Raw genomic sequence first — 17,623 nt, 5'->3', positions numbered from 1 at the left:
TTGATATTATATTTTGATATTTCGTTCTTTTACTCAATTTTGCATTCAATACTACGGATTTTCTGTAACTATTGCAGTTACTTGGAAGAGAGGCCCAATGAATGTCTTCTGATGGCAGCTAAGAGCGGCGATTTGAGAGTGGTGAGTATTTTTAGTTTTTTCTTGAACACAATCACATGGTGGATTACAGATTTACAATAATTTGAGCTCCATTTTCGCTTAAAAACGGATATGTGATGAAAATTTCATTGTCTTTTGATGTGTATATAGTGGACAGATTCATATAGATATTTAGAAAGCTCTTCCTACATATGACAAACTATACATATAAACATTGTTGTTACATTTCCAAGCGTTTATAGGTGGCACATTAACTGATTTCAAAGACCTAAAAATGATCCATATTGTTTTCTGTGTTTCTATTACATGCTTTTTTTCACACTCATGTTAAATTAATAAGATACAACGGTTTTTTTTCTGATTGACTCAGCCGTTACTTCATGAAAATCTATAGTAATTTCATGAACTACACCAAAATCGATTTCATCTTCACAATCTTCATTTCTCAAATGTATCGCGACATGTTTCGCTATCATAGTAGCTTTTCCGTGGTGAATAACATACTGAAAAATAATTCTTTACTCTAACATTTCATATACCCCACGTAATCACTAGTGACACCTAGTGAGAACTACAGGGTGAGTCAACAAGATTCCCTCGGTCCATTGCTGTTAGAGGAAACAATTTTTCGAACTGCTCAATTTTTTGCAGTTATATCGATAAAAAATATCTTTTAAAATTATTTTCTCGCATACTGGGTGTTTGGGATGGAATTCTCGGAAAAAGAGTTATCGATCCGTATTTTTTGGATGGGCGTCACATTGGAAGAAAAAATGTAAGTTTTCTTCGGCACGACTTTTCGAATTCATTGGACTAGATTTCATATGTAACAAGACTTAGAATGTGGCTACAACAAGACGGTGCATCACCATATTTTAAAACTGAGGTACGGAAATACCTCAACGATCATTTTAATAAAAAATGGATAAGTAGTAGTGGGCCTGTGGTGTGGCCACCCATATCACCTGACCTGACCGAAATGGATTTTTCTTATGATGGTATATCAAATGGATTGTCTACCTATTATTTTTGAAACTGCGAAATCAAAAGCAACAAAATATTTATTTCGATAATCTTCTTACAAAATAGTAGACATTTGGAACAAGTATAATTTTCTAACTCACTTCAAAAGAAATTGAACACCTATGACAGACTAAATTGTTCTAATTGTTCAAAATGTCGCCTATTAAGGTCAATGCATTTTTGTATTTTTTCGGAACATGCCTGCATAACATTCACCAGTTGAGCCAAAGTAATTTCGTTGATGGCTCTCCTTACCCTGTCTTCAAGTTCCTCGCAATTTTGAGGTTTTCTATGAGCATAAACTTCATTCTTCAAGTGAGCCCAAACAAAATATCCATTAGCGTGAGGTCGGGTGACCTTGGTGGCCAACGAACTGGACCATGAGTACCAATCCAAGTGTCGTTGAAGGTTCTAGTAAGATGCCCTCGAACTACGTTCGAATTATGTGAAGGTGCTTTATCTTGTGGGAAATACCCAACACCACGTGTCGCTAAAGGAATGTCTTCAATAAAATACTTTCCATTTGAAATATAAAAATTGGATGCGCTTCCGGTCAAACCGGAAATGTTATATTTGGTTTGATATTTGCTAAATTGTACTTTCATAACATCGAATAGATGTTATGAACAACAACAAAGATACAGGGGGTTGATTGGTTCCGGGTCATCCGGTATACCTGAACAGATAGTTGTCTCTAGTGATTACGTGGGGTATATAAAAGGTTAGAGTGAAAATTAGTTTTCAGTATGTTATTCACTTTGAAAAAGCTACTGCTATAGAGAAACATGTCGTGATATTTTTTGGAAATGAAGTTCGTGAACATCAATTTTTTTCCGGTGTAGTTTGTGAAGATACAATGAAAATTACTTACTATAATTGTTTATCATAAATCTCTAGTAAGAGCAACACATCAAATTTTCGGGTTTTCCCCAAAAACAATTCAACGGTCGACAAATCTAATGAATACTGATACCTTTCAATGCTGCCTCTTCTCCTGATGCAGTGCTATGGAGAATGTAGGCCTACGAAAGTTGAATATTGACGAGCAGTCAAAATATAATGCGGAGGATCACCTTCCTGTTGAAAAACCAAGTAAAGTCACTGTTGAGTCAGATCAATAATTTTCTCGGCACTGGATTGGGAGAAGAGAATCTAATAGCTTTCACAATCACCAACATTGTCGCTTCATGATTTTTTTTAAAGTTATTTACAGGTAATGATCAGGTTGAAAGTTCCATAAAGTAACCTACACAAACTCAAATTATCGATTGAAATTTTTCACAACTTATCAGATAACATTTTTTCATAGACCGATGTTGAGAAAATTTTCTAAAAATATTGTCTGGATGTTATTTAGCAAAGTACTAAAGTGACTCTTGACATTTATTAGTTTTCACATCCCCGGAATCATAACAAGATATCTTTTCGAATTTTTCAGAAACTCAGTAACTTTTCTCGACAAATTTTCGGAAAGTTTTTTTTTTTGGAATTGAAAACCCATAAATTCCCGGAGTAAAATTTCCAATGAATTTTGAAAGAATCGGGGTGATTGTTATCCTCGTTTGGAAGTGGAAGAGGTGAAGTCAGAAATATCAGAAAAGACTGACCCCTTCAATAAAATGGACGATTCCTTGCGTTTTTCTATAATATTGGCACAGTTGATAACGGCTCTCTTTCGTATTCGTTCATGATTTTGAGCCAATTCTCTATTCCTTCTATGTGTATCGGTTTCAAGGAAAAGTGAGCAGTTGATGATTCCGAAAAATATCAGAATTGATACAGGGGTTTTATTTGTTTTCAGAAATGACATAAAAACGTTTATATCTCCAATAACTTTTCAGGATTCTTTTGCATTTCCATTATTTCTCGCCTTAAACATCACTTTAGTACTTCGTTCCCAAACAAATAAATATCTGGAGGTGATAAAGTTCGGCAAATAAAACGGGTTTCATTAATATTTTGTAATTTGGAAAAGATATAGGTTCAATTTTATAGCTGAGCGTAAAGTGGTTCGCTTCATTTCCAAACTAAATCGAAATACCAAATTCATTGTGAAATAAATATCCAATTTCAGGAAATTTCATGGTGGAAGATGTATATACTTCTGCATTTCTTGACAATAAAACAGTTGATGTGTTACGAATGTAATCCCCCACCCCTACGTCTTTAATAGGTAGTTATATCAATTTACAAAATGAAAATGTATTGACAGCTCGATAATAGATTGTTTTTACACCGAATACAATAAAATAAGTTAGAATGATGAATAACAGAGATATATGTCGGAATTTTTTCAATAGGAGTGTAAGCCAAAAGGCGCACTTTTTGGAGAAGAAATGTTTTGGCTTTTCAAAGAAAAGAAGAAATAAATTGATTACAAAATGAACCCTTCACATGAATGCATTAGAAAACCGTATTTTTGTATAACTCAATGTTCATCTGTATCTTTGTATCTGTAGAGTAGGGAGTGTAAGTGTAGACCCACAGCACTTAGGACACATGTGACCCATTGTAGGTCATCGTCCATTCTGTCCTTTCCAGGAAGGTGAACAGGTCTCTGGGAGACATCTCCTCTATATCGGCAGGTGTAGGCCAAGACTCGCCGACCACACACTCTTTTATTGACGATAACTCCAAACTTTTGCATAGGACACACTTGAGAGTTACATCTTCCTGTTCACACATCCTGTATAGAGGTGTGTCCACTAGCCCCATGTTGTGGAGGTGTTTCCTCAGTTGACAGTGGCTAGGTCCTAAAATTCTCAATCCAGCCGCTTCCTTGGCTAAAGAGTCGATTACCTTTACTCCTGTCGTGTCCTTTAACCCACCTCAGGATAATGTTATTATCTACCGAGGCTTTGGCTAAATCTTGGTGGCTCTCTAGTACTAGCCCTGAGGTAACACGTTGTCTGTTCAATGCTAATAGGACTTGTCTAGGGTATTAGGGTAGATGGTTATGTTTCTGCCAGAAATTCCTTTCCAGGTTATTTCTTTTGTGGCGATTGAGATACCAGCCAGTTCTGTTGGGACCACTCTGGTATTTTTCCCATCCCCCAATCAATCTTTAGGTTTAGTGATCTGGAGTACACTCCACATCCTGAGCCTTCTTTGGTTTGTGAGCCGTCTGTATATATGCGTATTGCATTTGTAGCATTCGACTCAATGTTTTTTTTATTTGTATTTCCTAGGGTTTATTAAACACAAACCTGGGTTCAATTGCATCACTGGTTGCCTGCAGCAGAGGTTGTGCAGTACCGCTTCCCGCCACAGGCCCAGCCACAATTTACCCATTCCTACTTCGAGGTTTACACCAGACGTGAGCAATCGTAACATGGCCAGACCAGCAATTAATTCCATTGCAGCGGTTGGTGTTGTTTTCATGGCTCCTGTGATGTTTAAATAAGCCAATGTTCATATAAAAGTACTTGTTTTGAAAGTTTTCTTTTCTTTCAATTCAATGTTCATATTGAAGTAATTATTTCAAGAGGGCTCTTTCTTCCAGTTTGTCCCGAAACTTAATTGTTTGCATTATCTACACATCCTTGTGAAGTGTGTATTTTGAAAATAATTGCTTTCTTCTTTCCTTTGAAAGATTCATACAATTTTTGTGTGAAGATGAAGAGGTATAAATTCAAAGAATTTTTTCCCAATAAGAGTGTCTTGTTGAAGCGGCTCTATAGTCCAGAATTTTGACTGTAAAATTTTACCGATGATCCTGTATTGGAGATCACTTCTACCCTGGTACCCTGGGATGGATTACACCCTTATTTGAGATGAAAAATGTTTCGTCTGAAATCTGAGAGTGGATAATTTGACTAACTGTCGGTAGTATTTTTTTATCGAGTTTTTTGTGATAGTAGATACTTTCCGACTCATTCGTGATTTTGAAGTTTTCACCCAATAAACCCATGTATTCGAAGATTTTTCGCAAATAACTCAAAATGTGAGTAATTTGTCACGAAAAAATCACTCTCAGTGGAAATGTAGCTCATAAAAAATAATGGATACCGACCAATACCGACCGAATAATAGCTACTTCGAACATTTTTATGGGAAAACTTATAGAAAGATCTAGAAAAACCTTAGTTTATGTATTTTGGTAAAAATCAGAATCAAAACTAAGCATGTCATTACCAAAATAATATTGGTCCCTCGATTTTCGGAAAATATCACTCCCAAATTACGACATCAATTGAAAATATTCGTCGAAATTCACTTTGTTCATTTACTCACTCTGGAAATAAAAAAAAAATATAAAGATAGAGAAACAGAAAGCCCAAATTTTTCTTTCGCAAATTTCAATCTCTCCTACAAATTTCAATCTACAATTCTTGTAATTTTTACAAAATAACCCAAAGAGAGTTATTGATTTATTTTGAAGAGAAGGTGATTTTTTGAAATAATAGAAAAATCTTCTTTTCATTTCGATTCCAAAGTCATAACTGAACACCTTGAACCAGTCAAAACTTCGAGTCATATTTAAAGTACATACTTGAAGTGAATTGTAAGGTAGTAACGATTATTTTCAATTGATGGATTATTTTTACATTCTACGTCTTGCTAACTCGGTTAATTTTGATGCTAAGGTTTATAAAAAACCAAAATAAAGGTTTTTCCAAGTACTTCAAAAGGCATTCATGAGTTTTATACGAAAAATACATCGTTTTTGATTACCTGGAAACTTTCAATTTTGGCATTGACGGATAAAAACCAAATTTCAGCAAGCTATTTGTCCGTTCGTATTAGGTCTACAGATACCATAAACCCACTTCTTTTTTGTTTTTTTTCATTTTTTCAAGCTACATTTTTAATAAGACTTTGGGAATTACCGTAAGGGTTACTTTTCAATTCAAATTTTTAAAATTTGGTTTGGAAAATATTATATTCTATAGAATGTATCTATTGCATTATAATAATGATAGTTTATTATGAAAAGAGAAATGACAATGTCTATGTCAATATAAATAAAGTTTATTGTATAAGTTTGAGAATGTCCATATAGGACGAAACTTCAGTAACGTTAGTTATAAATAAAAGTGGTGAAAAACATAAATTTTCATTTCTCTTTTCATTATGATCTCCTACCACGTAGTACCGGCTACATCCATCAATTTATTGAATAGTTTATTAGTTCTTCAGATTATGTCTAGCATAATATAGAGCATTGTATGTTCATATCGTAAACTTGATTTCTTCAAATGTTTAAGAAGAAGGTTTTAGAATTTTTTTTAATGTTTCGTTTCTCGCTAAATATATCACTATCATTTCGAATCTCATTTCTAGGTGAAATATTTGCATAATCAAGGATATTCCATGTTGACTAAGGATGAAGCAGGGCAAACAATGCTCCATCATGCAGCTCGTTACGGTCACAAGGATATTGTGAAATATTGTATAAGATTTGCCCCATCTTTACTTAACGAAAAAGATTCCAATTTGTAAGTACTGAACTGATGAAGCAGAATTCATTTTATTCATTATTTAAGGTGGCCCAATTCTTGTTTTTCCCGAAAAAGACCAATATATTTTGCGAATTTTTGATAATTTTTGGTTTATGGATTTTTCTTATAAAAATTTTCGGCTGCTCTGACCTCAACGTTTTTCAACATTTTTTCTAAAATTTCATTACAATATTTTTTTTGTAATATTCGAGGCTTATTAAAGAAACGATAAATGATATGAATAAACATAACATATCTCTACAATTGAATAATCACTAAAGTTCAAAATTTTTATTTTCAAAGGAAGATAAAACAAACAATACAAATTCAATGCAAGAATTTCATATTTTAATATTTCTTCATTATGAATGGACTGACCCGTTACTTGATGATAATTAATAACACTATCCACAATTTTACAAATATTCGTACTGTCTGGGGATGTTTGAGAAATTAATATTTATTTTGTTTCCTTTTTTAATGTTTTTTGTTACGCCAATGTTTATTGAAATAATTGAAAAAACGTCACGTAATTGTCAAACAATTAATTTCGAGTTGTACAACAATTACAAAATAAAAACAGTTTTAGAAGCTATAAGCAGCCCAGTTTCTCAGTAGAACAACGTAAGCGGTTCAGACTTTAGTTTCAATAACATAATTTGGTAGCAAAGAGTGGTTACCGCAATCAAAAACACAACAGACGAGTACCCCTGCACCTTCTAGAGTATTTCCTAAGCAGTCGAAAGCAAGTTGTGAAACTTAATCAGTCCTACTCAGATACCTTACACATACCTCAAGGAGTTCCGCAAGGCTCGATCCTGGGACCATTTCTCTATGTAGTTTATGCAAATGACCTTATAAGATTTCTCAACATGACTAACAACTTTAATATACATATGGTGTGTTATGCCGATGACACTAATGTACCAGTAGCCCAGAAATATCTGAATGCATTGAAAATTGTAGCCGAAAATACTCTGGAACATGTGCTGAAGTAGACAAAAAACAATAATACATCAAATACTAATGCTACGTTAATTACTCTGCGTGGACACAATCTAAACTGCAGACTTTCTGATGGTACCTCCAGTGAAATAGAAATGTCAACATCGCTGGGTATAACTTTTTACGCAAACTTAATCTGGACCCCACATATTGACAATCTATGCACAAAACTGAGAAAATTGTGCCACTCTTTGAGGTTTATGGCAAATAATTGTAGTGAAGAGATGTTGCTGATTCTGTATCATGCTAATTTCCACTCCCACCTGGAATATGGCATTTTAAACTGGGGAAATTGTTCCTCTGTAAATAGAGTGGTTACTCTACAGAAATATGCCATACGAATACTGGCAAAACTGGGCTCTAGAAATTAGTGCAGACATTTTTTTAAAGAATTAAACATTTTAACAGTAGCAGGGACCTATATCCTAGAAATCTGTGTGCACGTTTTTAAACAAAGATTTAGCAATATGGCTGAACGTTTACATAACTATAACACTGGAGGAAAACAGTTGCTACTACCAGGACGCCATCGTACTGCCCTGTTTCATGAAAGTTATGAAGTGAATGGATGCAAATTTTTTAATATTTCACCCTAGACTGTGAGAAATTGTAAAAACATATATTCATGTGTTTAAACAATTACAAAACAATTCATATTACAAAAAAATTGTGACACTTTTGAAGAATTCCTCAACTGGAACTTAAAGTTTTTCAATCTGTGTGACTGTTTATAAATCATTTATTTATTACTCATTGTGTATATACAGCTATACATAATATATTATGTAATTGACGTCTTTCACAATAATTTTATCATAGTGTACATTTAACCTATTTGTATCATTGTGCACAACCTTATTGATTGAAATAAACTGGTATTACTATTATTATTATTATTAATATTCTAGACGCGTTTCGCTAACACTGTAGCTTCCTCGGTTTAAATGAATATTACACACTGGGCTACAGTTCTTATACAGGATATTTCTTTACTACAGTACGAAACTTCAGAGGGTTATTCGTTAGGTCGTTTCAAGAAAATCAGTTCCTATGAATATATATATATATATATATATATATATATATATATATATATATATATATATATATATATATATATATATATATATATATATATATATATATATATATATATATATATATATATATCCGGAGTTGCTTCGTTTCTGAGATACAGGTCGTTGATTTTTTTAAAAAACGGTATTTATAAAATATCATAAATATTCTTTAACCGATCTGCTTGGAATTTGCTACAGTTGTTTGAAGTAATAAGTCGCTTATTATGCTCAAACTAAATTGAAATTATTAGATCCAGTGTCGTCTCAGTCGGCACCACAGACAACAATATTGAGACAACAAAGAACGGCACTGACTTTTTTTAGTTTTCCATTTTTCAAAATTAAGCATCTGAAAGTACAACTTTTTCGTCACTTGGCAAGTTGACTTGGGTGTCACACCAATAGGTGGTTCCACTTATGTCTTGCTTGCGTTGACGCAGTTATTTTTATTAAGTACTTTTCTTGGTTATTCTCATTTTGTCTTCAATCGGGGACCGCTTGCCCGGTACTGACGATGCCCAATAGGCTGAAACAGCTGTCTACCGGTTGCTCTTAAATTGAAATCAATGTGTAAATGAACAGAATAGTACTTGGGTCAATATTCTACAACCCAATATCACATTCACATCAAAAATGGAAGGGAACAACTCAATACATTTTCAAGACCTCACAGTAACAAGAATAGACAATAGACATAGCTTTTCCATTTACTGTAAACCATCACACACGGACATTACAGCAGCATATAACAGCATGATACACAGACTACTGAATATCCCTGTCAGACTTCAAAAAAAGACTCAGTATTATAAAACAAACAGCATATAGCAATGGTTATGACCCAAACTCGATAGACCAAATTATTAAAAAGAATATCAGAGAAGTCTACCTCATCCAAAATTAAGAACCAATTAAATACTACTCATTAACCTATTCAGGCAAATCTAGTGTCAAAATAAAATATTCCTTAACACAGTTTTACAACTTCCTATAAAACAAGCAATAATTTGAGCAAATTTATAAAACCCATAAAGCTAAAATTTGGGGACTGCCCTGAAATATGTCTGTAGAACTACACTTGTAATTGACTGAAAATGTCCTTATTGAACGAAACTGCAGCAAAATTAGTTACAAATGAAAGTGGTAAAAAACATAGAAAGTTTTATTTCCCATTTTTCATGAAAATCATACTTTTGATCCAAATTTTGAAATTTTACATCTAGAAAAAAAGGCTTGATACTTAATTTCTTAGAAGCATTTGAGATCAACAAAAGGAAACAATGCAATAATTTACTAAATCACCAGTTAGATGTTAACCTTTCACCACTCCTTAACCTTTTTAGTAATTAATTGCATATATGTGATATTACCGAGGGCATCTTTGTGATATTACTCTGAATGGATTTCCTATATCAAGCAAACTACTTCTTTATTATTAGGCTACCTATTAGGAACCATTCGTTCAGGCCAGTCTCAACTCTCTACACTGTAAGTTAATAGACTGACACCTATTAGAAAACAACTACTCCCCTGGCTAATACCATGAAGGGCGTTGGATTATATACGACAAGTGTCAGTGCAAGTATCGCTGTTGGCGATACAACTGCCGCAATAGATCTCCAATTATTGGAACACACTTGCAGAACGGTTTCGGGCTGTTTGGCACTCGTCAGTGCAAGTTAGTGTCTATCATCAACATGAAGTCGATGATTACCAATAATTGAAAGTCGAATTCCTTCAGAATATTATTTCTCGAACTAGGCTGAAGCGGACAACAAACAACAGGTTTGTCATCGCCCCATCTGCCTGTGAACGAGGTAATCAACCGCATATCCGAAATTTGCCCAATTCCTCATATAACGAAAGAAAATTTTTCACATATAGTCAGTAGGCATACTTGAAGACTGGCTATAAATCAAACCATCTATAAAGGAACAATTCGTTTCGGCCAGTCTCAACTCCCTACACTGTAGCTTAATGACACCTATCAGAAAACAACTACTCCTAACACCACGAAGGGAGTTGGATTATATCTGACAGGTGTCAGACAGGAACACACTTGTAGACCGGTTTCGGGCTGTTTGGCCACAGACGGATATAATCCAACTGGCCTGAACGAATTGTTCCTTTCTTTAGATGATTTGATGTACAGCCAGTCTTCAAGTATGCCCACTGACTATATGTGAAAGCTATAAGAATAGCGAAACGCGTCACATATTGCAAGTAGTAATATATTGTGTATATTTAAAAAACCAGTATTTTTTAATGTATAAATGTTCATGTATAAATGTTTTGAGTATAATGGATTATTTTTATCACTCAGATCTCAAACCGCACTTCATAAGGCTGTAGCGTATAAATGGCGTAGCATCTGTTGTATATTGGTAGCTGGAGGTGCAGCCTTAGATGTGCCAGATCACCGTGGCTTAACACCAAGGCTACTAGCAATACAAAATGAAGACCAAGATTTGGCAGCCTACTTGGAGAGTAAGACGCTAAAGTCATTACTTTTCTTCAAGAATACCTGTTTTCAATTTCGAAACTAATAGACTCCTCCATTTTTATTACAGGTCAGGAGCAGTTTCAGCAAGTTTCGTCAGACCTGGGAAGTGACGTGTGAATACACAAATGCAACATTTCTTATGGCCCATCAGGCAAAAAAGCAATTTATCTTTTCCTAAAATGCCTTACTAAATACTTATTTGAACTTTATATAGAATGATAATTCCAAATTCAAAATATTTCAATCAGGTGTGAGCTAGAAACTGAAACGATTTGGTTTGTTTCTTCATTTTCGCTTAGAGATATATTGACGACGAGACAACAGAACTTTGAAGTATCTACTATTACTAGTTGTCAAACGGGAAATGGTATAATCGGAATGAGAAATCGTTGTGTTTCAGTTCAAATTGTATCCTTCGAACAGAACATCCCTGTAAAAGTCATGATCGGGACACGGTACATACCAGGGATATCGTCAAGATGTACTGATTCAGCTGAAGGAGATATTCTAGGGATATCATTTCGATACGTCCCATGTATGTAGTACATCCCAGGGACTTCAACTAGGTATTGTATTTACCAATTTGGTATGTCCCAGGGATATCCCTAGAACGAGTATCTGATTGTGAATGTTCTACGTACGTCCTGATTTTGATATTTGCCATGGCACCCAACAGGAGTAGCGAATATGAAAATAATAAAATAAATTTTTAAACAGAATATTAGAAAGAAAAAATATTTGACCTTTGAAACATTAAAACTTGCAAACATCAAAAGTTGAGATCGATATTAATAATTGAATTTCAAATCTCCAAAAACATTGATTCAAGGCATAAAAGCCACTACTGAAATACAAAGATGGTTGTTGAATTATTATTGTTAACCATTCTCTGTGATAGTTTTTTTTTCTCGGTAAGGCTAATTGCACACACACCGATTGTGGACGGCCGATTTTATACCGGTCGTCCAAATAGTGAACCCCATGTGGTAACGGGACCTGGCACACACGCCGACCGGTGATCGACGCCGGTAAAATACCGGTGAACAGCCGTCCACTGCCACTGTTTCGCCGGCAGTACCGGGAAGTAGTGGCGTACATGACTAAATACACTCTTGCATACTCACCGGTTTTTTACCGACCATTTCAGTCTCGAATGCGAACCAAAACGAAGTTAGTACGTAGTAACTACAATTTCACCGAGCATTCGAGATTGGAATGGTCCGCAAAAAACCGGTGAGTATGCAAGAGTGTATTTAGTCATGTACGCCACTATTTCCCGGTACTGCCGACGATACAGTGGTAGTGGACGGCTGCTCACCGGTATTATACCGGCGACGATCACCGGTAGGCATGTGTGCAAGGTCCCGTTCCCACATGTGGTTCACTATTGGAATTTGGACGACCGGTACAAAGTCGGCCGTCCAAAATCGGTGTGTGTGCAACTAGCGTTACCTCGATACGAAAATATACTTACGTACTCATTTCTGAAGTGCGTGAGCAAGGAAGAGGTCACATACACTTATATTAGAAACGAAAACTTTCAAAGACTAGAAATGTTACTTATTGTCAATATAGTTCAAAACACAATTCCAAGAAGGGTTGACGTTGACTGTACTTTATTGATGACCTAAGCTGCTGGACGTATGTTCAAGATCCAATGAGCCAACTTTTGATGAGACTTCAATATCCAAACACAGCAACAATTCAGATATTCTTGGGAACATTACCATTGTTAATGTTCCATACATCAACCTAAAATAAACAGTGTCTTCTTAATACAGCATACCCAATCCTTATGAGAAATAATGCTCTCAATGGCATAATAATAATATTCATGTGTTATTTTGAAATCCTAAACATAACATTGAATCTCCGAACAATTCTGATAATTCTAGGAATGTGAATGAGACTTCTTTGGAATGTACCAAATATCCCTCAAGGAATGTCCAAGGGACCTTCCATTAGGTCTTTATAGATACGGCTGTATACACCTGAAATGTTCCTCTGTTCATTTTGGGCAAGATGTAAAATAAAGGCACTGTAGTGTAGACTTGTAGTTATTGTAATCACAGCTCAATATCTCATCAAGCAAATTCACATTCTGTATTCAATCTTCTTCTTTCTTTTCTGAAGTGCATGACAGTTATCTCAGTTGACTGAAAATATGCATTTATGCATATACATATAACCGTTTCCTTTCAAAGAAGACCAATTCATGAAACAGGGTGCTCTATTTTAGCTATCAATCACCATTTTCTCATTTCTAGTTTTGAACATATCCATTATGGACCATTCTGAATACAGGGTTGCAGATCCTAAACCGTCCCTATTTTTTCTGAAATCGAATGTTTCACAAAATAACTGAGTACATTTTAATTCACTGATTCGATAATTTCGAAGAAGACGGTATGTATGCAAATAAAACTGAAAAATATATCACGATAACTCACATACGATGATCCCATACCATTATGTGGATAACAAACCTAGAATTGATGAATTATCAGTAAGAAATATTAGCGTAGCTTTTGGAAGTTTTGAATTTGGAAGTACTTGTAAATATTTATGAATTGTCCATTTTAACCTTTGATAAGTGGGACATACTGTATTTTGTACCTACTATATTATATTAAAAATTTGTGATAAATCTATTTTGACCATAATCTTCACAAGTCTGTTTCATTTCATGAAAGCAGTATAAACTGAGGATCCATAAAATGCTGTCGGTAAGATGTAGATAAGAGAAAAAAATGTAAAATTGACTGCATTACCATACAAAAAAAATCAAAACTATATTTTTCAATACTCGGTTAATACATTTTGATAGAATGCGACACAACTAGATAACCACCATAGGAGGTTATATATTTATATTCTTGAACTGTGTATGTGTGTGTTCAAGAATGAGTCAACTTTTACAACAAATCTGAAACTTCATCAACATGTTACTAGAACCAAGAATCATTATCATTTGCCCTTAGCTAGATTCAAAGTAACGTCATGTGGACCGTAATACATTGGTCCAAATATATATATTCTCACACCAGATCATTCAAAGGCCTTGAATAGTTTCTCTGTCTTCAAAAAATCGTTAAAGAATTATTTATTAGAAAAATGTTTTCATGCGTTGCAGGAATTCTTTGAATAACTCATATTCATATTAGTTTTGTAGTATGAGCCTGTCTTCCCCTTTTCTTTTCTTTTTTAATCTGTATTTTGTATTGACACTTCCTACACAATTTTTTTGTCTGACTGAAAATAAAGAATTATCATTAACAGTTCCACAAAATTACCCGAACGCTTGGTATTTATTCTAATGATTTTATTATTATCGGTCTGATAGATATTTCTCAATTTAAATTCAATTTGTCTGTATATCTTTCCTTCAACTCATTTTTTTCCATGTATGATATTGGGCGCAACGGTTGATAAAAATACATAGGCTTCTCTAACAAAATTCAACACGAAACTGAAGAACAGAGATCAAAATCTATCTCCATGATTTTGTTGATGGGAAAACTCGAAAAATAAGAATGATACTTCAGGGAACTATTATGTCAAATGAATCAAATATGAATTTTCGAAAAGCTGTAAAATGCATCATGATGGGCATTACTATTTACTTTGTACAGAAACGGAAATCGAACCAGTGCGTGGTACTGCAACAGTGAGTAATACTTGAACTACTACTATAAATGATCTCCATTATGTCACTCTGTAGAAGGAGCCTTCAATTTGAGAATATCGTACCTCACTGATACTTCCGCTAATCAGTGAAAGATGACGGTATTATTCATCTTTGAGTTTTGGAAATGTGTTACTGTTAAGCGTAGATTTTTCCTGGTCATCGCCAGATATTTCTTCAGCGCCAGGGTCCAGGGTCGCCCAGGATAATGTTATTATCTACCAAGGCTTTGGCTAAATCTTGGTGGTACTCTAGTACTACTACTCATCTCTTATCTAAGACATATCTCGCCATTCACCACTAGGTAGCAAAATACTCAATTTTAAACCTTGACAGATAGCAGGCTCTTGTACAGGTAATGAAATTGTATTATAGTACCTTTGGGCCAATAGATTTTACATGCATTCCAGAAAAACTAAGTGGTATATTATATTAGTTTATGTTGTGTTACCATATTCCAATATTTTCCAGATTGGTAGATCTTAGGAACGATATCCTATATCTAATTTGCAAAGATGCAAAAAAGTCCTGATGTTTAAACCGATTCACTTTTGTCGAAATTTCTCGATGCAACGAATAAGATTGACCTAACTTTGAACACATGTTGATAGATGGAGCAAGAATCGTTTCCAAATGTAAACACTGGTGGACGTTTAGCGCCTCTGTCAATGGATGTCTTTATTTTGTAAAGAATCATGAGTGCCGTAGATCCAGTTTTTCGTCAAAATATTACACCTAGGGAGGGGTGATTACGTGGATCATGGTATTTCTAGCCATCTTGCAATTTGCTATAATTACGTCATTTGTACTGAAATAAGTGGAAATGAAATGAGTAATCATGGATCAGTGAAAATACCAGTTGCTAGTGAACTTCTTGAAATGAAACAGGCTCCTTTACGAACCAAAGGATACAAATTCCATTGCACATACTTGAAAATGGTTTAAGCAGCATTGTATAATGGGCGTATATCCTAATTTTTCTATACCTGATCGATTCAACTACACCAATTCCAAAACGGATAATTAAGGGTCCAAAGTCAAATGTATGTCTAGTTGATAGTTAGTTGTAATCTCACGGGGTTGGTCCAAGATGATGTATGTGTGATCAAATTCAATTCAATAACATCACGCAAAAAGATATTTCAAGGTAATGATTTGAAACCAACAATAATAGTGACTAGGTGAAATTATTCTGTTCATCAGCAAGAGCATCAGATTGGGCTTACCCAGTGTTGATTTTTTAACAAATTCAAAGCAACACTCCAATATTTAAGATGAGTCAAGATGTTGAACGACCAAGTGTTGTGATACCTTCAATAGTAGAGTGTATACAGAAAAAAATTCCACTGAATCACTTCGTTTTCCATAATAATAATTTTCATCACAAGCACCAGAATTAAACATTCAGCATCTTGTTCTTGTATAACGAAATGTAAATAATAGAAATTCCTCCTTTACAATTCCGATTTCGATTCAGGAAAGTTTATTACTTTTCAGATGGTCTTGAATCGAATTGTAATGTTAGTAATAAATATATTCAAATTATACTCAGTCAAGATTACTTCTTATACTATTTACATATTTAGTATTCGCGTAATGAAAAGACCTACGAAGACTGAATATATTCAGTTTCAAAAATTTGTCAATTTTCTATTGGAATACTTACATCTCCATTTCTTTCTTCGCAGGTCTACATAATTTTTCGCATGATTATATACCTATGTGATATTGATGTGGAAAATTTCAAGCAATGAGGATTTCAGCCTCGACAACTTTTTTAACATGCGTGTTTTGTCCTATATGCATCATACAATCAACTCAGCTTCTCGTTTAAAAACACCTTTACTAGTTTTTTCTCAATTTCATGTCAAGAGACTCCAATTATTTCAAAGAACTGATTTTGAATTGATTACCTCAATATTTGTTGAGTAGGTTTCCTTTCTTCGTCAAGTTATTACCTCTTGGCCAATACCAGAAGGTATTGCTTTCGAGAGTTCACTCTTAAATATTTGATTTCGTACTAACACCCAATATTTTTGACTGTTATTTACCAAATTCTGCATTAACGATAAATAGATCTCCATTCCAATATATGGAAGATATAAAATAATTAAAACATGATAGTTGCAACTGGTATCTGTGGAAACGCAAAAGGGCCACTTGAAATGTCGACTTCTAAATTCGAAATCACAATTTTAATGACGAAATTTCGAAATCAAAGACGAAATTTTGAGTTCACAGTAGAAACTGCGAATTTTAAAGTACGAATTTCCAAGGAAAAAATTAAAATATATGGCCTTTCTGTGCTTCCGTAGATTCATAAACCATAACTACTTGGGATAATAAAATCTAGACTGTTTTCAAAATCGGTTTGAATAGCTTACGTCGTCAGATTCTAATGGGTGTGCAACGAAGTCCCAAGATTATCCAACAAAGCCGTGTATTTTTAAGCTACTTGATGACATTCCTAAACATTTTCATGCCTTATGTTCATATTGTAAAATATTATGAATAAAACGTACTATTCTTTCTGATTGTGGGTTTCAATACATCACGTCTATTTTATCTACAGAACTAACGTCCAGCAGCTCAACTTTTCAATGTTATCCCTCTCTCTCTCTCTTCCTCTCTCACTTGTTCAAATCTTTTTAGAATATCTTACAACTTTTTTCAATTGATCAATTTCAAATAATCGAGATGGAATTTGATCGACCTTCATATTTGAAAAAATTAACAATGGAGAATTTCAAAATATCAGCTTGAACGA

The 17,623-nt window shown here is 34.2% G+C and overlaps 1 protein-coding gene across 5 annotated transcripts in view; it reads left to right on the top strand.

The window, feature by feature from the left end:
- The window catches only part of rdgA (retinal degeneration A), a 381,505-nt gene extending 364,115 nt beyond the window's left edge, over positions 1–17,390 (top strand). For 4 of the 5 annotated variants that reach the window (XM_074183068.1, XM_074183066.1, XM_074183069.1 and 1 more), the window contains 4 exons: positions 78–141; positions 6,427–6,581; positions 10,992–11,155; positions 11,239–17,390. In XM_074183068.1, coding sequence (XP_074039169.1) covers positions 78–141; positions 6,427–6,581; positions 10,992–11,155; positions 11,239–11,288 — 433 coding nt within the window. In that variant the 3' untranslated portion in view covers positions 11,289–17,390. The remainder of the gene's footprint in view (positions 1–77; positions 142–6,426; positions 6,582–10,991; positions 11,156–11,238) is intronic. The other variant, XR_012467391.1, reaches the window with a different exon arrangement.
- Positions 17,391–17,623: the final 233 nt, after the last annotated feature.

The sequence above is a fragment of the Leptinotarsa decemlineata genome, unplaced genomic scaffold (genome assembly GCF_025532065.1).
Source record: "Leptinotarsa decemlineata unplaced genomic scaffold, Ldec_3_MD MMD2_tig00026330_RagTag_RagTag, whole genome shotgun sequence".
Taxonomy (NCBI): Eukaryota; Metazoa; Arthropoda; class Insecta; order Coleoptera; family Chrysomelidae; genus Leptinotarsa; species Leptinotarsa decemlineata.
This window is presented reverse-complemented; position numbering and strand designations above follow the sequence as displayed.